This window comes from Scylla paramamosain, chromosome 3 (genome assembly GCF_035594125.1).
Source record: "Scylla paramamosain isolate STU-SP2022 chromosome 3, ASM3559412v1, whole genome shotgun sequence".
NCBI classification, from domain to species: Eukaryota; Metazoa; Arthropoda; class Malacostraca; order Decapoda; family Portunidae; genus Scylla; species Scylla paramamosain.
Window position 1 is genome coordinate 14,920,397 of NC_087153.1, and position 24,294 is coordinate 14,944,690.

Below are 24,294 nucleotides of genomic sequence, written 5' to 3' on the forward strand. Positions count from 1 at the left end.
TTGAGAGGAGGAGATAAGGTTAGAGTTAATGGTCGTGAGAGAGAGAGAGAGAGAGAGAGAGAGAGAGAGAGAGAGAGAGAGAGAGAGAGAGAGAGAGAGAGAGAGAGATTCTGTGTTAGTAAGACTTTCTTCTCACATTATGATATAGAAAACTCCTTCCACTATTGATGGGAAACAGCGGACGGTGAGTGGTGAGTGGCTGTACTTATTTCACGAGCGCTGAACGAGACGTGGGAAGGAGAAAACACACACACACACACACACACACACACATACACACACGTGCATGAGTCGCGGCCATTAGGGGTCCATCATTACGGGTAATTTAAGTGGTCCTGCGCCCCACTAGACGGACGGGGCCTGCCATTCCCTGGACGCGTCGCTACGTAGTCCGGCCATTAGGGTCTGGCGGCGTGTGTTGTTACGGCTGCTTGCATTACGCTGTTTATGATGCGTGTGTGCATTCCGCCGTGCGTTGAGCGTCGCTTCTCTACCCCAATACGCTTCCCAGAATGCCTTTCAGTGTGCTTCACCTTCCTCTGATTTACTTTTATTGTGTTCCCAGTACTACATTACGACATACGCATGAGGCACTAACGTAATTGGCTCTACTTTTGACAATTCAGTCAGGCAACTGCAAGCTGTCATTTATTATTATTTTCTCTTTTTTTCGTGACTTTTCGATGTTGTATTGCGGGAGTGTTCGTTCACTTGTCAGTGTCATTGCTGTCAGATTAAAGTTTCCCACGCAGCAGCTGCAGTCCGACTGCTGTACATTGAAAAGAAGGGAAAAAAATAATTAATAAAGGCGGAGGTACACGTGTGTTGCATCCAATCATCGTGGAGCTCATTACTTTAAAGAGTAACGTTGCCCCGTTTGGAGTAATGGTGTAATAAGTAATGAGGCTGAAAATACCACCATTCCCCACATCACGTGACCTGCTGCCGCCATTATACTTGACACCAGGCTATATATTCCCCTCGTTGCGGCTTCAGTAAAAGTTAACTAACACACAACAAAATGAAGTTATCTTACTGTAGCAGACAGGGATAACACTTCCAAAGCGCCGTACCTCACGTGTGTTGCCAGGAACAATACGAGACGAGGATGTGTATTTCAGGTGAGCAGCGTTTTCCTTTTTACCTGATGTCTCGTAAACATGAGGTGATTGCAGGTGGACTGTAAAGCGGGCCTGTATTGAAGGCAGGTGGCCAGGCCTTCGTGGTGGTGATGGTGATGGTGGTGCTAGTTGTGGTGCTGGTGGTGGTAGTGGTAGTAGTGGTGATAACCAGGCTGTCACTTCCCCTGACAAGATAAGCATCAACTGCCTCACCTCTCCACTATATGCAGACACTCAAATAATGTATAATACATAGGACTCTCGAAATGTCACACAAATGCTGGGAAATACGGCAAACATCAGCGTATGATTAATTAACATCGATGAATTTATATTACATGTATACAGTATATGCAGTTTTCTTCTTTTCAGCCCAGAATTTCGTCAGAAGGATGATGGTAATGGTGGATGAAGGCCCAGTCGGGGTGGCGAGGCGAGTGTTTCGCTGCACACGAGAGAGCCACAGCTGTGCAACGCAAGGCTTGCAAATGACCTGTTAAGGTTGTGTGGGGAGAGACTTGGTGCTCCGTGAGGGTTAAGAATAATTGATGAACGAAAGAGAGAGAGAGAGAGAGAGAGAGAGAGAGAGAGAGAGAGAGAGAGAGAGAGAGAGAGAGAGAGAGAGAGAGAGAGAGTATATATTTATCTATTTACTACTACTAGTGAACTAAGTGTGAAAGAACGTGATGAATACAAGGCAAGGCTCTCTTCCCCCACCTCTTCCTCCTACTTTTCTATTCCTGGCAGTTTTTAAATTATATTTCTTGAAATGAAGCCCCGCATCATGTTTGCTCTTTTGTCAGCAGCTGTAAAAGTTATGACTTCCTTTGTTGGCCCGTATGGGGATCGAACCCACGACATCCGCGTTATTAGCACGGCGCTCTAACCAACTGAGCTAACAGGCCAGTGAGGGCAGGAGAGAGAGAGAGAGAAAAATAATGTTTTCAGTTGTAGGGAATGATTTGATGAATCTGAAAAAAAGGAATAGTTTAGTGCCGAATAATCTACCTTTTTCTTTACTTCTGGATATATACACCTGGCTTGCCGGTGGCGGTCATACCTCCCGTCACTTTCCTGATGGACTGAAGGTGACAGCCGGAGCACTAGTTGGCTGCACGGCTTGACATCAAAGCCGTCACCATCCACAGTGTAATTTTGTCCAACATAAGGCGAAAAAAAAAGCGTTCGGTGCATAAATCTAACAAAAGTTTGATCTTTAGTGTCCCAGTAATCGTTACGTGATGCGTTACGCAAGCGCTGGCTGGTCTTGTGACGAAGCGTACTTATTCATCCTACACTTAAAGAATTAGTTGCGCTCAGTCGCGTGAAAAATAGCCACTATTATCCAAATACTTCCCCCAGGAATGTAATATACCTCGGTGTGAAACTGTAACAATACATATATTTTTGTCTTTATTTATTTATTATTATTATTATTTTTTTGTTTTTTTTTGTTGACGAAAAGTGGTGAGCGTCCATTAGTGGCACGCGTGATATATGGTGGTCGTTTTGGGGTAATATTACAAGCGGCGACAAGGCGAAATAGCTAACAATTCACATACTGACTTTTTCATACGGTGCACGATCCATTAGCAGCTGAGTGTATGATCCTGACCACACAGCGGTCAGCCAGTTCCCTGTGTGGCTGGTGAACGTCTAATGCGATGCAGAAAAAAAAAATAATAATTATTATAATAATTGGCTTTCATCCCAATAAAATTTGAGAGAGAGAAGACCCGTTTGATCGTGTTAACATTCACTTGATAGGCTGGTGTCTGAGTACTGGCGCAGCACTGCGGCACTCATGCTTCCTGGGTAAAATACAAAAGATACAAAAGTGTCTGGAAAGTAAAGGATCTCCCCCCCACCAATATTTTCTTTCTTTATATATATATATATATATATATATATATATATATATATATATATATATATATATATATATATATATATATATATATATATATATATATATATATATTGCCAGTAGCCACGATGGTCTAGTTGTGGTATTTGCTCGAGGAACGATACTCTAAGTTAGCCCTTTCACTGCCCTTTCACTGCGATATGCAATTATTCACAACTCTTTAAAACAATGTATGTAATTTTTAAATACCTTTACAAGAAAGAAGAAGATAAAGATGAACATATTTTGCCATTTCTAGACAGTATAATGTTAGAAGGTGGTTGTAGAACAAGAAAATATGATTCAGAAAGGTTAGTAATTAAGGAAACGTGCCACTTAGCAATGAAAGCAGAGGGCATCAACTGAACAACTGTCAATGGAGCTGGAGGCAGTGAGACAAGTCGTTGAAGATTATCCTCTTCATTGCAACACTGCTGTGCCATGGTGAAGAATCTCTCATGTCTTAATTACTATCAAGGCAGAAAACAAACAAGTGCATTTATACCAGGCAGGTCTATCGAGAGGAATCAGGCCAGGTGTGTTTCCTGCAAGACATCTTGAATCAGCAAAGTATATATATTGGTAGAACTTTCCCATCCTCATACCCCTATAGTTCCCACAGCCAGCAGAGATGAGTGGAAAAGACTGGAGATGCCTTTGCCCTGCAGTGGGTAATAATGATGATAGTCATAAGATGGTGGTGTCTTGTATTAGTTGAAAATCTGTAAGCATATTTCAACTGTCTGTTCCTTCCCAGTATTCCACCTGCCGCAAGAAAAATATAGCATCACATTCACGTTACTATTGCTTAATGAAAAAAAAAAAAAAATTCTTCAGTCTTCAGTCGAACCAATACATATAAATCGTTTTTCATGAAGCTTCACTGCATTGAAATAAACTGCCGTGGACAGGAAGCGCTCCAGCCTCACCATGCCGCTGCTACTTGCATTTCATCACCACTGAGCTGAAGAGTGTCGTGTTTTTACGGCGTTAAATGTAATAGCGCTGTTTTTTATGAAGTAACGTCGATGGAATATAAGAAATCAGAATTTTTAATGCTTAGAGCTGAGAGGAAATTGTTGAATGTCGAAGCTAGAAAGAAACGTTCCTATCGATATATCATTATTAATGTGAGAGACAGAGAGAGAGAGAGAGAGAGAGAGAGAGAGAGAGAGAGAGAGAGAGGGAATGTATCGTTCACTATTTAGCTCCCAAAGAATCCTGAACAAGAGTCATGACAGTTGACGTGGCCATTCTCATTTCACAGTTTTGTCTCTATTTTTCCCTGGCCATGATTGCAGCCTTTCCTCGCATTGTGCTGACCTGATCTCCACGTTCCTCTCTAACCTTCCCTTTTACCTCCTTTTTCCCCAACCTTTTGTTCGCTCACCTCGCCCCGAGCTACTCACACACACACTCGCTTTCTCGCTCTCTCACTCCCCTATTACTCGTATCCTACGCGTGTTCTTCCTGCCTTTATTTTCTTTCTCCCCTTCAGAGCATCATGATTATTCTTCGTTACTTTATTAATCCCTTACTTTTACCGGCATATTTCCATATTCTTCATTTACATTGCCACCACGACTACTACTACTACTCCTACTCCTACTACTACTACTACTACTACTACTACTACTACTACTACTACTACTACTACTACTACTACTACTACTACTTCTTCCACCACAACCACTAACGACCTCCATCGTCCCTGCCGCTCCCCAGCCTTCATCATCACTGCTACTCCTTTCATCCACCTTCTGTCTCTTCCCTCGTCCCCGTCCAGGCCGCCTCAGTCTCTCATCCCGTCAATCAATTCCTCAGTAACAAGTGCAGTGATCCTGGTGGCAAGGGGCGTCCTCCCCGCTGCGTCCAGACCACCACCTCTGCCTCTGTGCTCTTGGGATGCTCCGCTGATCTGTAACTTCCCCTCCCGCCTTGAAAGTAAAAAAAAAAAAAAATGGAAAAAGATCAAAGACTAGAAAAAAAATATATATAAAAATGTAAGGGAGCAAGAGGAGGGACAAAAAAGAAAACGGCTTTCTCGACTCACATTCACAAAAAAAATGTTGACATAAAAAATCCTGTGACTTTTACTTTTAATTACATTGGGCTAACAAGATTTAGAAAATTGTCAACTCTTGCTTGAGTAAATTTTATTCACCATCACTTTTTTTTCTTCTTACATATTGACATTTCCCATGTTGACATACGTGTTTTCCTTTTTTTCACTGTTTACCTGCGGCGTGGCGGTGTTGGCCTGATGCATGACTATAAAACCCAAGGCTCAAAGACCACCTCTGTCTGCACGCGCGCCGAGTAACTCTCCCAAGCACCAATTACCCGGATTCTTTTTATGAATACTGCTGCTCCTTGCCTTCCTTGTGTGACGCGTGAGGGACGTATGGAAGGGAATAATGCAGCGCTGGGGGAACAAGATACGTAATTACCAGGAAGAGCAGTCATCCACGAAGAGCGGGACCCGAGGACATACCAAGGAGGGAAGTCTGAGTGGCCGCCGCGAGCTGCACGTGAGGTTAATGAGGGATGGAAGGGAGGCGGGGAGATGGGGAGGTGAGTCCATGTGAAGCAGGAAAGGAAGAAGGGGAGGTTGTGACGGGAATGCTGTAGGAATGGATGAAATAAAGTTGTGGTGAGTCGGGAATAACAATAAATAAGGAGGAAGACGTAGCGTGAGGTGAAGGAATAGATGAATGGGGGAAGTAAAGAAGCGTGTCGATGAAAGATGGTGGGCAGGAGGAAAGGAGAAGACAGGCAATGGCGGAATGTTGGATCTGAACACAATGAGAAACCACCCTCTCTCTCTCTCTCTCTCTCTCTCTCTCTCTCTCTCTCTCTCTCTCTCTCTCTCTCTCTCTCTCTCTCTCTCTCTCTCTCTCTCTCTCTCTCTCTCTCTCTCTCTCTCTCTCTCTCTCTCTCTCCTTTTTCCTTTTCTCTGTCTCCCTGTCCCTTCCTCTTTCTGTGTGTCTCTGTGTGTGTGTGTGTGTGTGTGTGTTTTGTGGAGGGGGAGTGGTCGTGGTCATTTCTATCCTCTCAAAACCGTTTAATCATGTACACCTTGCATTTTTATTCTGGCAATCTACTTTTTCACTTCAATTATCAGTGATTTCAGTGAATATTAAGTAAGAAAGAAAAGTAAAAAAGAGAGAGGGATACTTGGCAGACACTTGACCGTCCCTGGCGATCTTTTAATCAGAGTAAGTCAACTCGCCTCATTTCCTCATCATTCGTGGGAGGACAGACTGAAATGAAGGATTTCAGAAGACGACATTGAAAGAATCTCTCGGGGATATTTAAAGATGAGACATTATTCTTTTTCTTTCTTTTACTCGGTCTCATTCACGAAAGTCTCCCCCGCCACCCCGTACACACATGTTGTTTTCTCTACAACTCCTGAATTAGGTTATTTATATTCTAAGTAGAATTTACCTTTAGATTACACGTCCATTTATTTCATCCCATAGGCAGAAAATGGACGATATACAAACACACTTACCTTGCTTGCGTCCTGCGCTGTGCTCCATTCAAGATGTCATCCACCAGCATAACACAAGCCGCAACACTACTCCCGACTCTACGTGTTTACACATTTACGGGGTACGCGGTGATTTTTGTTGCACGGCATTGCTCTCGAGTTACTGCACTTTTACTTGGTATTGAGAATGTATTAACGGACAAAATGCTCTTCACTGAGCTAAAAATGAGCTATATTGAAATTCCTGAGTGTGTGTGTGTGTGTGTGTGTGTGTGTGTGTGTGTAGCCAGCAAAGGTCGTTGATCTGAAGCTCGTGTAGTACATAAGTGTGTAATGCTAGCCGTTAGCGGATGTCATTTTCCAACCTAGTTTCCTTTTTTTCCTGTGACAGTCGACACCAGCCTGATAAGTATTATGGTGCTTTGTTATACAAGGTCAAAAATTAAGTAGATTGTCAATAAAAGATAAAATTCCAGCCATGTTTACCCGCCTACCGTCAGCTCAGCGTGAGAGGTGTACAAAAAGACTCCCAAGTTGCTCTTTGGGAACTTTAGCGCGAATTGGTGTGCGAGAAAAAACAAAGCGAAAAAAATGTTTCGTCCCTGTGAAACCTCAGTCCACGCAGTCCACGGGAGAGTGACACCCTGCACGTGTGGCTGATGTTTTCTTAGTTGATCTTAGTTACTGAGGTGGATCACAGGGTATTAAGGTTTATTATTAATGTGCATGTTATGTGAATTTTCTTGTCCTGTGTAGGTGCACGTGACGCGTGAACGAGTGCTGGAGTGTTTTGACTCACTCTTCCTTTGGCGCTCTTTAGTTTTCCTCCGGCTAAGTGAGTCCGCCATAAACAGAGAACCCCAGTGAAGTTGAAGTAGCTCTCCGTGACACACACACACACACACACACACACACACACACACACACACACACACACACACACACACACACACACACACACACACACACACACACACACACACACACAAACACAAGCGTTCTACATTCTGAAATATATCCGTGTCATTTATAGTTCCTTACGGTAAAATCTTCTGTAAGGTTGCGAGTTTAATCTTACTTCATGGCAGTTTCTTAATTTCTTGGCTAGGTGTAGCAACACTGCCTCGTAAGTCTGGCAGAGTGATGTGGTCTTGGCTACATAACTTGCGGTATACTTTAACGACTTTTTAATGGGTAATTCCTCGCGAGAGTTGCCATAAGAATGTTACCTATTTGCGTAACACATTTGCTGCACGAAGCCTTGGGATGCGGATCTGTCAGATTTCCATTACCCTAAGGCCGGTACTCCTGGACGCTGCGGTCTCTCTTAATTAAGGACTGTTTTCTAAAGGTCGTATACCATCATAACTCAGGTTTTCATGGTTGTTTTTTTTTTCAAATTCGCATGGTTGAATATATGTTCAGCTATAAACTGGACCTTAGAAATATTCATGGAAACTTCAATAACTTCTATTATATCCTGACAAAAGTATTTCAGATACGACGCTGAAACGTTTGAGAATATACACGAAACCTCCACAGTGCAATAGAACAACACTTTCCTTATTGAAACCCGGGAGCGGTCGTCAGTTTTTTGTTTCTCCTGTGGTTACAAAATGACACTTACGTAAATTAATTCAGAGTATTCAGCAGAGGCAACTGAAACAAACCGTACAAGGTTTGTCATTAACAGTTACGTAAGGCAGCGAGTTACAGTTACAGTCAATAGTCGATTAAAATATAACACCAGACCTTCAATGTATGTAACGTTCCCCAATCACTCAAGTCCTTTGATCAAATATAAGAAGATTGTCAGCTGATTAAATGACGTACCATTAAGATCTAAAAGACAAAGCAAGCACAGTGGAAGTAAGTGCAGTCGATTACTTTATCTATTCCTGGCAGTGACTGTTCACACGCATTACACAAGTGATCTGTTCAACATCACCTTGAGAGTCGCTATTAACAGAACTATTCAAGTGCAGCACGAATCTTGGCGAGTCCTTGTCAGTATAACGAGTGGTAAATTGTGTTGTGGTTACTATTTTTTTTTTTTTTTGTTCCTTTGCTTTGTTGTTATTTTGCCTTGTGTTGTTGTTGTTTTGCTGTTTTGTTGATGTAATGTTTTGTTGTTTTGTTTTGCTTTATTGTTGTTGTTGTTGTTGTTACTGTTGTTGTGTATGTGATTGTTGTTGTTATTGTTGTTTTATGTAAAAAAAATCAGTCAAAAATCTAAGAAAATAAAGGAAAAAAAGAAATCTCACTCATTCATTATGCTGCTTCGAAAAAAAAAAGAAAATACACAGGAAAAATAAAAATAAATAGATAAAGTTATTCAATAAAGTTCCGGCGGTGTTGTTATATTCCTCCTTTGATGTTCCTGTATCCCTGTGTCCCTTTGTAACTGTGTCCCTCTGCCCCCTCTACCTTGTGTACCTTTGTCCCTGTGTCCATGTGTCCCTATATTCATCTGTCCCTGTGTCCCTGTCTGTCTGTCTGTGTCCCTATGTCCCTCATGTGTTTCTTTGTCCCTGTATCCCTTTGTGCCTGTGTGTTCCTGTGTCCCTCTGTGTCTAGGGAGGGCGGCCAGCATGTCTCCAGCCTTGAATATTATCCCCCCAAAGGGACATCGGCTTGATTTATGGGGAGGGGGCCATTCGTTTCTTGCATATATATTTTCCTTGGCCTTTTTATCTGTTGTTGTTTTCTCCTCTCTTTTATATTTCTTTTTTTTTTTTTTCTCTAGCAGTGTGTACAGTTTTATGGAGTGTTTTTGTTTCGATGTTTATAGGTGTGTATGCATCATGCGCTGCCCCCCCCCCCCCCCTCTCTCTCTCTCTCTCTCTCTCTCTCTCTCTCTCTCTCTCTCTCTCTCTCTCTCTCTCTCTCTCTCTCTCTCTCTCTCTCTCCCTCTCTCTCTCTCGCTCTCTCTCTCTCTCTCTCTCTCATCTCTCACACACACACACACACACACACACACACACACACACACACACACACACACACACACACACACACACACACACACACACACACACACACACACACACACACACACACACACACACACACACACACACGTAAATGCCTACCATTTCCCGCAGAGCTCACACGTGTATGTTTCTTACTTCTCTCCTTTTCCAGTATCGTCTCGTGTTTTATCCTGCCACGCCTTGTCATGTTTTGTTTCGTCTTCTCTCGTCATTGTTCGGGGGATCGGGTGTCCCAGCGGTGTACGAGTAAAGGTACATTGGTCTGGTCACAAGTTCAATCCTGTCCCTCCTATTTTTCGATGGCAGAGGCAGTGCTTTTTTGTAATCCTTGCTACCTGCATATATGTGACCTTCATGCGACTGAGATCATTCAATTTCAAATTTCAATTCTGGTCCCTTTAACTTTTTTTTCCCTTAATTTCTTCTTCTGTTCTTCTCATATCCTCATTCTTTTTTCACTTCGTATTACCTCTTCCCTCTGCCCTTCACTCTCTCATTTTTTCCTCTCATTTTTACTTTTTCAAGATTTTTTTTTTTTTTTTTTGCTCCACGTCATACGCTCTTGTTTCTTTTCCTCTGTCTCCACTTTCCTCTCCTCTCGTCTCTTTTCGTCTCCTCTCCTTAACTTAAAAGTTTCCATCGCCTGGGCCTCGTAACTCAGCGGGCGACACTCCTATTTCTGTGCATGTGGCCGACGAGCACTAGACGTCAAAGGACAGCGAGATTGCCACAACACTGCACTACACGCTGGCCTCACTGGCCTACACGCGAACCAACACAAACGCATGGTGCAAACGGCCCGGAGTTGGACGTGCGTGTGGGAATAGACAAGTTACCAGTTTATTTGTTTTGGGAGGCATATGAAAACTATTTATTTAATATTTTATTGGTATGGACTTGAGTTTTTTAACTGTATAGCTTTGCATGTGTTACATTCTGTATTAAATGTTGCCCATGATGCAGAGGGGTGGTGAGTTGGTTATGTAGCCTGAAATACCCTGTCGTTCTTGCAGTTATTTAGATAAAAAAAATCGTGAATTATTTGTCCGTCCGTGCGTTTTGTTAAGTTAAGATCCCAGGTCAGAATTTATTTACATAGATTTTGCCAAACTGTGACTCGTAAAGTGTGCGGGAGTTGGTGTTAAAACATTGCATCGTAAAAACATTACTGTACTGAAATATGAGCCAGACATCGGCAGCCTCTCGAAGTGTAATGTGTGCACAGGGTGACCTTTCATACACACACCATACTTTCATGTGAGTATTTTGCCTTTGATACACCTTTACCTTCCCCCTGACTGTGCGTCACCTGTATAACTGTCCATAAAGCCGTTGTGACCATTGGTAGCTGCTGAAAACAAAGGCCACTCTTGAGCAAGACGTGAATGTCCTCAATGGGGAGACACGTTATCGCGTTCATCTTTATCACAAGGGAGTGGGTAGGTGCCTCCTCTGTTCCGTGACACGCAAAATGCAGTTATGACCTCGTTGAGAGTGCGTGAAGTAGTAAGTGGCTGATTTTCTTATTACTTGCAAGCAGTGGTGAATGTACAGCAACCCATGACACAGGTGATGGCGTGCTGGAGGTGCAAGATTGTGTGTGTCCGCAATAAGTTCTGGTGCATTTTCTCACTAATAGAAGGAATATTAATTACGCTGTTTAAATCTGAGATTGTGGATTGTTTTCTGAGGGAACTGATAAACTTGGAAATGATGATGTAAGGCAGTGTGGTGAGCGTAGGTTCTGTGCAGTGCGTAATATTACTGAAGAGATTTCATGCTTTGCCCTGTTTATGGGTGAGGCTCGTGGGCTTGGATGGAATTCCTCATGGTTCGTCTGAAGTTGACTTTCTTTGTGCATGACTGTTACAGAAACCTTATTTCATCACCAAGTGCACGAACTTCTAAGGAAATATTAGACTAAGTGGACACGCGCGTCCTGACAAACCACAGCTTTGTCATACTTCAGACAGCTTTGTCATACTTCAGAACACAATGTGAAGACGATGCTTTCTTTATATGGAGAAATATTAAATATATGATTATTAAAAGTTACAAAGGGGAATTACATCTTCAACATTTTCCTCCTTAATCCTCTAATTTTTTGCCTCATACAGTGTTTAATGCAACGATTTAATTATTAATTTATATATTTACTTATTTATTTTCTCATTTATTTATTTAAATAATTTACTTCATTATTATTTTAGTGGTGGGGAACACATGTTTATGAAGCACGTCACAACGCCGCGAGGAGCAGCGCCGGGGCAGTGCTGGCTGGCGAGAGGGCACGGTGGCTTCACCCCACAACGTTTGCCGAAACTCCCCTCGGAACATTTAGCGGCGGGCTGCTGCTGGAATTCGTGTTACTAACTTTGCCAACTTTGTCTGCCATTGGGGGTAGGATGTGCCTGATCGGCCAGGAAATGAATGCCAGACCTTCCGCACGACGATCGGCTTTAATATCAAGCGATAGCACAGAAGCAGAAGCAAGCAGCAGGAGTAACAGCAACAGCAGTAGCAGCAACAGCAGCAGCAGCAGCAAGCACAGCGGCGACGGTAAATTAATTAATACACAAATTCAAGTCTTGATTAATAAATGAGTAGAATTGCTAATACTCAGCGTTATAAAAATGTTTCTGTGTTGTGTTTTTTGGGTGGCGGTTTAGGTTTATGTGGTGTGTTTAAGTGGCGGCAGTGGAGGTAATGAGTTCATTATCGATAGAGTGGCCCTGCTTGTGGCGCTGGTTGCACCTGTGAAGGCCTTTGAGGGTCGGGGTGGAGTTTACCAATAATTGTGGCGGGCTACCATGGTTTGGTAGTGGTGGTGGTAGTGGTGGTGGGTGGTGATGATGATGATGGCGCTGGTTAGTGATGATAAAAAGTCCAATAACTTGGCCAGCTTCCGCCCTTCTTTCATCTTCCACCCCTCTCTCGCCTCATTTCTCCCTCCGTTTTTTTTTTTCCATTGTGCCTTCCCTTTCAAAGCCCTGTTTCCTCCCTCTCTTCCTCTCCAGTCTCTCCTTTGGCGATCTTTATTGTCGTTTGTATTCTTGCTTTGTTTTCGTCTCTGTTATTTATATTTGTTGCTTGGTTTGTTGTTGTTGTTGTTGTTGTTGTTGTTAGATGCAGGGCAGCAGCAAAGAGTAGGGAAAAGGCGAGCACGACAGAGCATTACTAAGGAGGAAGGCAAAGGAGAGAACAAGAACAGCATATGCGAGGAAGGACAGGCATGTCAGAAAGACAGATGAGAAGAGTGAAGAAGGAAGACAAGCAGCGTCCTCCCACCGCTAGGCCAGACGTGGGCGTGGCGAGGCGGGTGACAAGTAAGCTGTTGAAGGTGGTACAAATAATGCTGATGATGGTGGTTTGATAATTATAGTAGGGACTCTCTTTCCTGAAATGTCAGTAGACTGAGAGACACACTCCCTCAACTCATCCCTTGAACAACACACCTGGATATAACGCGTCATGAGATGTGAAAAAAAAAAGAATGGATTTAAATATTAGGTGTTACATCCCTCCCATCCACACACCAAAAAAAAAAAAAAGAAAATATATATGCATTTGCAAGTAAATATGAGTCTCCGCTTCCCCCTTAAAAAATGTTGAAAAAGAAAACAACTACATGGTAATTTGAAAATTTATCCCTGTTCCTAGGAAATGAAAAAGAAAAGCGAATAAAAATTATACTTTTTGTCTCGATGTGTAAAGAATGTGTGTGTGTGTGTGTGCGTGCGCGCGCGTGCGTGCGTGTGTGTGTGTGTGTGTGTGTGTGTGTGTGTGTGTGTGTGTGTGTGTGTGTGTATATATATATATATATATATATATATATATATATATATATATATATATATATATATATATATATATATATATATATATATATATATATATATATATATATATATATATATATATATATATATATATATATATATATATATATATATATATATATATATATATATCACTTTTTCCTTCCCTCCTTTCGCCCTTCCCATTCAGTCCCTCCCTCAGAATTTCATTAAACATGACAACTCACGCGGGAAAAATAATTGGATCATAAAGTCTGGCTTTGCACACAGCCTCGCCTAAGTTTACCTTCCTGTGGCGTCCCAGGCGAGGCGTCGAGGCGGTAGCGATTCCCGGACTCCCTGCGGCTAATTGAGACTTGTGGCTCCCGGCCGAGGGTTGAGATCCCTGCCCTCCCACCGCCCCGCCGGCGCCACGCGTGAGGGGATCCAGACGGCGGGGTGGCGAGGAGACTGATGGACGGAAGGACGGACGGAAGGAAGAAAGGTGCCGTTCAGTTGAATCTAGAAGGGAACTGGGATTTTTTAAGTGACCCGGACTTGGCTGTTCTCATTCACCGCCTTGCTTGTTTGCCTTTAGTCTAGATGTGATGACAGTGGACATTTTTTACGTGACCTGGACTTGCGTAGATATTCCCATTTACTGCTTTGCTTGTTTCTTGAGTGGCGTATGATTAAAGAAATAGTCTGTAAATTAGTCTACGTTCGAGGATTTGCATTATTGTTCATTATGTATTTATATATAAACTTTCGCTACATACTTTTTGGTTTGTGTAAGAAAGACTTTGGCCAAGACAAACATTAACTGGTTGGGGAAAAAAACAAAAAACACCAAAGGTACCAGACAGGAGGAGTCTTGAAATGTAGAATAATTCAAAGGGTCATTACCAGTGTCGCTGAGGTACTCACTGCGTGTCTGCGGTGGTCTGCTCTCCCTGCTCCCAGGGTGTAGTCGGAATCCGCGGTTTGACGCGAGCACGATAACGCTCATTAATGTTGTTGAGGAAGAAACTGACGTGAGGATGTAAAAGTTATCTCACTGCTTTGCTCTAAAGTTTGCAAGTGGAAAATGCATTCACCCGTTATTTTATTTCTTTACTTTTTTCTTACTTTTTCAAGTTTAAGTCATGTTTGGTGAATGAATCTTGAAAATCAAACGTTTGATAAGGATGCGCTTTTAGTAAATATCACAACTTCTTACGCATGTACCAGTAATTATGTGTGTGTGTGTGTGTGTGTGTGTGAGAGAGAGAGAGAGAGAGAGAGAGAGAGAGAGAGAGAGAGAGAGAGAGAGAGAGAGAGAGAGAGAGAGAGAGTGTGGAAGTTTCCGTGTACTCTTGGAAATGAAATTCGGAGGTGAGCGCAATTAGATGGTGGAGAGAGAGATGTCCAGCAAGACCTATTCAGCCACATACGGCAAGATTCCCACGCTTAATTAAGATGTTTTCAGCAGTGCGGGGAATGGAAAATGTGGACACAAAGGGCTTGCATTAAGGAATGCTGGGTAGAGAGCAGATGCTTGGGGAATGTCATGAAATTTAGTTCTGAAAGAAGAAATATTGGCCTCTGGAATGCGTTCTACTTGAGTGTAATGATTTTACGACTGAATTGCCTAAGAGAGAGAGAGAGAGAGAGAGAGAGAGAGAGAGAGAGAGAGAGAGAGAGAGAGAGAGAGAGAGAGAGAGAGAGAGAGAGAGAGAGAGAGAGAGAGAGAGAGAGAGAGAGAGAGAGAGAGAGAGAGAGAGAGAGAATTAAACTTCCACAATCTTCTATCAGACGTGGTGAGTCACAATAGCAGCACAGGGCGCCTTGAGGCCCCACAAGGAGATCTGGATAACGCACCTTTAGCACAGCAGTAACAAATCACGGGCGAGTCGGCACTAAGGCCGCCCGGCGAGGGCCGCGTCTGGCCCGAAGTGAAGTAGCAGTTCACAGTCACGCACGCACCCCCGGCACGCTGCTGCATTAAACATGAACCATTTACGCTAACTCTCTACAAAAAATCCCTGGAAAGAATGAATGCTTGATGGAAATAGTGCTAATGTATACTGCTGGAGCTAATAACCACGCGGGGTCAGTAGCCGCCGTTTTCAGAAATTGCGTATCCCGATGGCCGCGGGAGGTCCATAAAGCCGAGCCCGCCACCCACGCCGTGAGGGACTGAGGAAATAAAGTGCGGAATATCTTCGGAGAAGAGCCTCGAGGGCCTTTGCCAGTAACCAGGATCCCGGCTGATGCAAATCCAATAATTACGACAGCTCGCCGTCACTCGGCCACAGATGAAGGCAAGTTCCCGGTAGTGCCTGCTGCTGCTGCTGCTGCTGTTGCCGGCCTTGATGTTGATTTGATATGATAACCGGAGACGTGTGATGCTGACTATAAACCAAATACAAAGCAGAAAGAAAGGGAATCATGAGTCACATAATCTTGTACTTTGCAATTATAATATTAATAACGGCTCAAAGATACCAAGAAAGTAAAAACTATACATGTTTGTTAATGGAAAGAGAAAGCATCTGCGGAAGCGGCATTTGGAAAGGGAAAGTGTGCTTGGTTTAGCTTAAAACGTGCATTTCCCGAGCCTAAAGAGGCAGTGAGAGGAGGGAGCTTACGCGGAGGGTGTCGTGGGCCGGGGAAGAGAGGCAAGGTGGCCGGGCAGATGTAAGGACGTTAGCAAGTATAGTGAGTTTCCATCCCAAGAGGATGGAAACGTGTGTCTGGGGCGGTGGTGCCTGATTACCTGTATAACTCACGCAGGTCACTGGGGACCAGCTGATGCCGGGCACCATAAACACCGGGCTGATTTACATACCCACCGTATAATGTGAATCTGTCTGACTGTTCAATAAAACACTAATGTTAAAGTTAAATCTGTCACTCATGACCATGCACTTTGAGAACACTTTGACGCCGCTGATGAAACAACAAAGCAGTGATCTCATGAACTGAAAGAAAACAACACATTAATTGGAAGTATGTATGTATGTTATGTATATACTCATGTATGTTCGTATGTGTTCAAAGTCAAGAACTGTTCACGTGCTACATTCTTCTATTATCATTAGTGTTCTCACTAAATCTCAAGTCTTTTGATCTGTTGCAAACCTTATAGTCTGACAATAAATAGATTCCAGGGGGATCAGAGAACTTAAGATGAAAGTAAGACACAAAACACAGTAAAAGTTTGTGTGGCATGTTACGCGACTTGCTACCGTGACTGAAGATGTATTTAAGTTCCCGTACTTTAATTCTGCTACGGATATAAACGAAATTCGGAGTTCAGCTGTAAGATAAATACTTCCCATGAGCAATAAAGCCACGTAGGATCCCAACAATGCTACACTCCCTCCTGCTTCGCTCCGACGTGCATTACACTTTGGAGAAGCCAATCATTTACATCATAGTTATAAAATGCTTGACTAATGCCGATGCCAATAAGTGTTTTTTTTTATATTTGATACTAATTTACGTGCGATAGATTATGGAATGAAAGTGACGTATTGACAGATGCATCAACATTCCACGGAAAAAATGTCTTTACATACGAAATAGCAGGCGTGGAATCAACACTTACCGGCCGTCATGCAATGTAACACTCAACTCGTGGAAGAATTAGGTCCTGAAATGTAATGCAAACATCTGCCAAGTGATGCACATCGTGAATGACAGATGCATTAAAAAAAAAAAAAGATATGCATGTGGGTTTGTTGCCTCTCTCTCTCTCTCTCTCTCTCTCTCTCTCTCTCTCTCTCTCTCTCTCTCTCTCTCTCTCTCTCTCTCTCTCTCTCTCTCTCTCTCTCTCTCTCTCTCTCTCTCTCCGTGTGTGTGTGTGTGTGTGTGTGTGTGTGTGTGTAACAAAGTAAGTCTTTAGTGTATTTTGTCTATCTTTCATACACACACACACACACACACACACACACACACACACACACACACACACACACACACACACACACACACACACACACACACACACACACACACACACACACACACACACACCAGTTCCTTTACTGAAATCTCCAAAATGATGCGTTGCTTTGATTAAAAGGAAACGTTTATTCTCCTCTGTCCACTCTCAATCACTCAGGGATTTCCTAGAATTCCTGGCTTTCCTGAGAACCTCCCCAGGCTCACCTGCTCCTCTCTGATGCAGTTTGGATGAGAGTTCAATGCTTTCGCGAGGACTGGGACGCGGGGAGTTATCATACGTGCAGAGGGGAATGTTCAAATGTTCCTCTGAATTCCGATAGCACCGTAGATATTAAGCTTTCTGTGGTTTATGATATTTCTTTGCCTCATTGTTCCAAGTGCATTGCGTCGCTACGGTACTTTCATACTGACTGTATTTTTCAAGGGTTCCTGCATGGTAAAGCAACACTCAGGTGCTCTTGAATATACATTGAGTCTGCGCAGTGTGGTGAGTGTCTCCTGTTGACTATACTAATGCAGTGCACTGATTGGCCTGAATATGTTAAAAGAGGAGTATGAGGACACCTCCAGACTCTTTCTCTCTGGATTTTTGGAGCGGGAAGCTAAGCGAGCCTGCCTCTCTCTCTCTCTCTCTCTCTCTCTCTCTCTCTCTCTCTCTCTCTCTCTCTCTCTCTCTCTCTCTCTCTCTCTCTCTCTCTCTCTCTCTCTCTCTCTCTCACTAGCTAGTCTCCTTACACGGAGTAGGGAAAAAAAAACAATAATAATGCGAATGTGATAAAAAAGATGTATTGTTTTTCGATAGTATTTGTCCTATCGCATTTTTCAAGCTGTTGACTTTTCTTTCCTCAGTGATTAGTCAGCCAGGCAGGAGAGGTGTTGATGTGGCTGAATATTTTGTTCCCCACCTGACTTTATTTTCATATTTTCCTTCCCCTTGTAGTTCGCCCCCTGCAGTACTCCTTTGCTCTCCCTCACCTCTTTCACGCCTCGTCCCTCCCTTCGCGCCTTCCCTCCTCACGCCTCGCAAACACCTGTAAACATGGAATATGTAGGGACGTATTTGCAGAATTCAGCGAGAGGTCTGAATTTTGGTGTACTGAGGGAGATGGGTTTTGTATTTATTTATTCGTTCATTCATTTTTTTTTCATTTATTTATTTATTTATTTTTTTTTTTTGTGTGTGTGTGTGTGTGTATTTTTTCCCGGTATTCACTGAACACATCCCTTGAGCACATATTAAACATATCACACAGAACACATATTGAACACATCCAGATGAACACATATTGAACACTTCCAGATGAACACATATTGAACACATCCAGATGAACACATACCACTGAACACATATCCTTGAACACAGCGAATCTCTTTAACAATAGCCCTTGAACTAACCTTCCTAACCTCACCTCATCTTCAAAACAGTCTTAGGCACTCCCCAGTTTTCACAAATAAGTCCCTAAATGTATGCAACACTATTTCTTTAGTGTTTTTTTTTCTTCTTCTTCTTTTAAGGGAGAGACAATTAGCGGGCTTTTTTTTTCTTGACTTTAACTTTGTCTTACCCTTGGCTCTTTCTCCCTTGTATATATATATATATATATATATATATATATATATATATATATATATATATATATATATATATATATATATATATATATATATATATATATATATATATAAAAAAAAAGAGAAAGTCTTGTGTGTCGTTACATCGTCAAGCTTACCTCGTTTCCCTCAATAAGCGAACAGTAATCCATCAGTAAGTCGTTTGTTTTGAGGATTGTCGTGCGTAAGCCATACAAATTCACTGCCCGCCACCAGCACAGAAAGGTGTTACAATTTCAGAGTCCCATTAGTCAGTGACAGGTGCAAAATACCTTTCATTCGCATCTCCGTCAGGGAAGTCCCACCTCGCTTTACATTTACAGCTTTCATCAGATGTTTTCCAGTCGGCAGGGCGGTCTGGAAACCCTTCAGAATAACTAGACTTTCCCCTCGTACGTCATGACAAGAGTGAAATTAAGAACACATCACTCCTCCCCTCCATTCACGCCCCTCATGCTGTATCGAGTGAGGATTACCCGGTCATTGGTGTGAGAGGAGTGACAGGGCTGCCGCTTCTCTAGTCAAGATACATGGAGTCGAGATCAGAAGTACTCGTTTGCACATTACATACTAACGAACCACAGGTATTTTAGAAGCATGCTGTTAATGAAATGCCCTTACTTTCTGACATCAAGTGTGTTTTTGTTGTTCAATGCCCTTTTCACATTGTTGCTGATGGTTCGACTTTGTTCTGGCTGCAGACAAGAAGTGAGAGAACTGGATTGTTGTTGAAATGCATGAGAGGCGCATCGGGTTGGCGTTTTTTTTTTTTTTTACTATTTTGTTTCAATCATGTGTACTTCCGTTTTTTTTTTGTTTTTTTTTATGCAGTAGTTAAAAAAAAAGGATACCTGGTTGTCACTCACCCGCACCTGACAGCCTCAAAATAATGATACCAATGGAATCCAGTGTTTGGGGCAGGACGTCCCGACAATCAGCCGCACACGATTCCACGGCTGAAATTTGAAATGGGAAAATTGGGTTGTGCACAGCAAAGGACTGGAAAAAGTGATTCGCAGTGTTATTTCAGCTTCACTTTTGGTGTATTTAATTTATGCATTGCGCTGAATTTGATCTCACGCAGAAGCCCTCCCTAAAGATTACAATTTAATGGCCCAGCATTTGACACCTCAATTTTTTTTGGCGGAAACTAATTATTTTGATTCCACCTGGCGCTGTGTAATGTGACGTGGGCGACGATAAATGGCGCAAAAAAATTGTTAATTATAGCGATGAACGTCCACTATAACACTCTGATTTGTGGCGCGAAGCCGGAGAGGTGTTGCTGAAAGAATGTGGAAAATAAGGAGAAAAAAAAAAATAAATAAAAAACACGTAATAGGACGTCCACCGCTGATGATAAGTGTGTGGCGAGTCTTCCCGCACCGCAGCCACCCAAATGTTTTTCTTTATTTACTATTTTTATAACATGAAATTACTTCTTACATTGTATTATTATAAACTTTTCTTTCTCCTTTTCCAGGAAAACTCATGATGCCTCCATATACAAGGTAGCGAGCCGGGCAGCGCAGAAACGTACGAGTATCAGGTGAGTAAAGGCGTCAGCAGTGCGATATCTCTATACTTCTGTCTTGTGACGGAAGATTCAGTGCTGCATTTTCTCTTTCTGGTATTATTGCATTTTCAGTATTAAGCGAATGAAATCTTTACACGGAGATTTTAATTGTACGTTACACAATATTCTCATTTCCATTACGTCTCCGAGATCTTTGCATATCACATGAGAGACGACCTTTGAAATCGCCAATATGTCACTCAAAGCAGAGTTTGTGTATTGGGCACGAGTATCAGGCATGTGAAAATACGCGTTGCGGAATATCTTGTTATGGTAATTTGCCCATCTTAAGGTTGGAGAGGTGTGTGTGTGTGTGTGTGTGTGTGTTTAGATTTCCTTTTTGTCCTTTTATCCATATAGGTGCTGGTTCTACCGTTCACGTTTCTCTGATCAAATTTTATATAAAAAGTTTCTCGAAAAGTTTTTGTTTTAAGTTTAGTCGTTACTGTAACATGCTTTTGTTTTTTTATTTTTTTTTCATTTTCTAATGGCAATTTAAGATTGTTGTAGTTGCGTTTTCCTAAGAAATTTATAAATAATGTGTCGTTACTGTAACATGCTTTTGTTTTTTATTTTTTTCATTTTCTAATGACAATTTAAGATTGTTGTAGTTGCGTTTTCCTAAGAAATTTATAAATAATGTGTTTTTAAAGGTAGTTTGTTTCAAGTGTCCGCGAAGTGTCCTTGTATGTGAATTTTATTTATAGCTCGCGTTATTTGTAGTTTGTTTTTAATTTAGGTATATTTTTAGTTGCGTTTTGTGGTGATCACTAGTCTTTTACGCCTGTATGTATGCTGTTATGGGTGCACATGCTACTACAACAATGTTTCCTGAAGAACCTTCAAGAAAAAACTGTATGCTTATAAGTAATCATTATTTCATTTATTTATTTATTTATTTATTATTTTCTTTTTTTACTGGGCCGTCTAAACTAAGCTGTTGTGGTCAATAAAATAATAAAATTTAATCTGTGTACGTGCGTGCGCGCGCTTGTTTCGCACCCCATAACTTTGTAAGTCTCCACTGGATTTTGCCTGTAGTCAGTAGGTGATTTGCAACTGTAGCTAACTCTGAAACTGTTCAAGCTTCAGGTTATAACTTTATAGAATGTATGAGTCAGTCGAATGACCATGCAAGGTACAGTGCAAAGAGGGACGGACGAGGTGTGTTGTTTTACATTTCCTTGGCCTGCAATGCGGAAGATTTCATGCCGATGGCAACAGTTCTTCTGTTTGCTTCTCAATATGCTATTAAACTTTGGATATATCTGAGAAAAAGTACAAATGTTAAATAGACAAATATACATTTCCCCCATAACCTAAGATGAGAGGTAAGATATTGCAGGAAATACAATAATACTTTCATGTGGAAGGCAGTAATTAGAACCGAAAATATGTAAGATAGACAGTGACTAATAACACAGAAAATAATCCTTTAAACGGCTCCACAATTATGGGATCATGAGGGAACTACAAAAAGGAAAGACAACAAGGACACTTTTAGGCCTCTGTTGTCAGGAATGAGGAACTATTAGAGGAAAAAGGTGTACTTAATCCCTTCACTCTGCCAGCATTTTCAGTACATTTTATAAGGTTGGCTGAGCTTCTTTGCCTCCAAATAAGTGACTTACTCTAAGATTTGATCCTTCTGCGTCTGCTATGTGTCTCGGAGCCGGTAGCTGGTGACTACCTGAAGGACACCTCTGTTCACCTTTACAAAGTTATGTAACAGAGCGCCGAGGGAGACAAAATGCTGCCGCTCTTCTTTTTCCGTCCCCTTTTCTCGCCCTCCCTCGTTACCTCCTTCACCTTTTCTCTGTAAATCTTTCCCCAACCCTTTTCTGTTCTCCAGTGCGCCCCTTTCCCTATTCTCTTCCTTCATTTTTTCCTTCCCTTTTTCCTTTCCCATTACAATCGCCCCATTGGCCCTCCTCTCGCCCGTCTGTTCCATATTTCTTTCTGTGAGAGGGGAAGTATTATTTATTCCCTTCTATTGATCTCTATCCTTTTCAGTTTCCTCCTCTTTACCTCTCACTTCCTCCTATTCTCCACCTGCCATCGACCTACTTTATAACTTCTCCATTTTTTGCACCTCATGTATAGATGACGCACAGACAAGGCGACGTGTGAGAAGTCATACAATCGTAGCCTGACGCAAGGGAGGGACATAGCGCGGCCCCGTAGGCCTGACTGGAGATCTTTTGAAAAAAATGGAGCATGTGAGCGGAAGAGGGAGACAGAGAGAGAAAAGAGGGGAGTGTGAGTTAAGGGAGGAGATAAAAGAGTTGGTAACGGGAGGCGGAGGAGGCGTGTAGGGTGGCGCACGGGAGGGGGCCAGGGAGGGCAAACGCGAGATGTGTTTTTAGGCTTTCATCGTCACCTCGGAAATTGAGTTTATACGTGTGTAGGTGGGGGTGGGTCTGTGGGTGGCAGGGATAGTGTGTGGAGGATGGGTGGGTGTGTGGGGATGGGTGGGTGAGGAGGGGGGTATGTTTTTTTTTTCTCATTTCTTTTCTCTTTTTTTTTTTTTTTGTCTTTGTTTAACTGATTTTGCATTTTTTTGTTAGTTGTGTGGGTGTGTGGGTGTGTGGGTGGGTGTGTGTGGTTGTCCTTCAATATTTCAACGCGCGCCGATAAAACTCCCGGGCATGCACACACACCTGAATTTGTTTCCTGCTTTTAGATAAACGCTGCCTGGCTAAAGTTTACACAACTAATTTCATAAATATATTCAGAACTGCTTTTGGTTGTAAAGAATGTCGCAATTTTCTTAGAGAACAAAATTCCTTGTAGACTTGTTGAATATAAGATGAAGGTGTTCGTCTCATCAGCTCCTCCTCCTCCTCCTCCTCCTCCTCCTCCTCCTCCTCCTTTTCATTCTCCTATTTATTCTTTCTCCCTCCATTTGCCACCGTTGTGTTTCATTACTTCGCTGTCTTCCATCTCTCTCAGTATGGGTACTTTTTCATGAACTTCCAGCATCTATACCCAGTAAGCTTGAGCTGGAAAGAATTGCTAATACTCGTTCTTTCCACGTCCCGCCCTCTTCATCTTCCACACACACACACACACACACACACACACACACACACACACACACACACACACACACACACACACACACACACACACACACATACCAATATTCTTTGCTCATCAGTTCTCGGGAAGGTTTGCAACAGAAGTGTGTGTGTGTGTGTGTGTGTGTGTGTGTGTGTGTGTGTGTGTGTGTGTGTGTGTGTGTGTGTGTGTGTGTTGATCGCGAATTCCACTTTAAACACTACAAATGTTTTATGGCTGCGAAGTTAACAGTTTTTACCCGTTCCGTTGCTTCATTTTTCACTGGGTGACATTTTTACCTTCCCCTTCTTTCTCCTTTTTTTTCTTTCCATGAAATAAAAGGAAGGAAAAAAAAATACGTGGAAAATTATATTACTCATGGAATAAAAAGACAAAAAAAATAAAAGAATAAAAGATGGCTGATGTTAAAGTATGTGCTGTTTTTTTTTTTTTTATCTTGTTCCTTTTCTGCTTTTTTGTTATTTTCATTTGTTCTTGCCTTGTTTCCCATTTTCTATCCCCTGCCTTTTATGTAATGCTCCCCTTTTTCTCTTTTATTCCTTCTCTCTCGTTTCTTCCTTTTCATGGCCTTCAGTGTCTCACTGTTTATTATTTTTCTGTTCATCCTCGTCCTTCTCTTCCTCCTCCCTCTACTCGTCCTTCTCGTCTCCTTTTCATTTGTCCATTCCAACCTCTCTCTCTCTCTCTCTCTCTCTCTCTCTCTCTCTCTCTCTCTCTCTCTCTCTCTCTCTCTCTCTCTCTCTCTCTCTCTCTCTCTCTCTC

At 42.2% G+C, this 24,294-nt stretch overlaps 1 protein-coding gene and 1 non-coding gene across 11 annotated transcripts in view; one reads left to right on the plus strand and one right to left on the minus strand.

Annotated features, from left to right (window-relative positions):
* LOC135091114 (uncharacterized) overlaps positions 1 to 24,294 on the plus strand; it is a 544,598-nt gene that overhangs the window by 107,058 nt on the left and 413,246 nt on the right. For all 10 annotated transcript variants that reach the window (XR_010262351.1, XM_063988513.1, XM_063988533.1 and 7 more), the window contains one exon: positions 20,359 to 20,424. Coding sequence is in view for 9 of the 10 variants with exons in the window: in XM_063988513.1 (XP_063844583.1) it covers positions 20,359 to 20,424 (66 nt within the window). In the remaining variant the exon portion in view is untranslated. The remainder of the gene's footprint in view (positions 1 to 20,358; positions 20,425 to 24,294) is intronic.
* Trnai-aau (transfer RNA isoleucine (anticodon AAU)) lies at positions 1,953 to 2,026 on the minus strand. Its single transcript has one exon. It is a non-coding gene; the product is annotated as a tRNA-Ile (tRNA).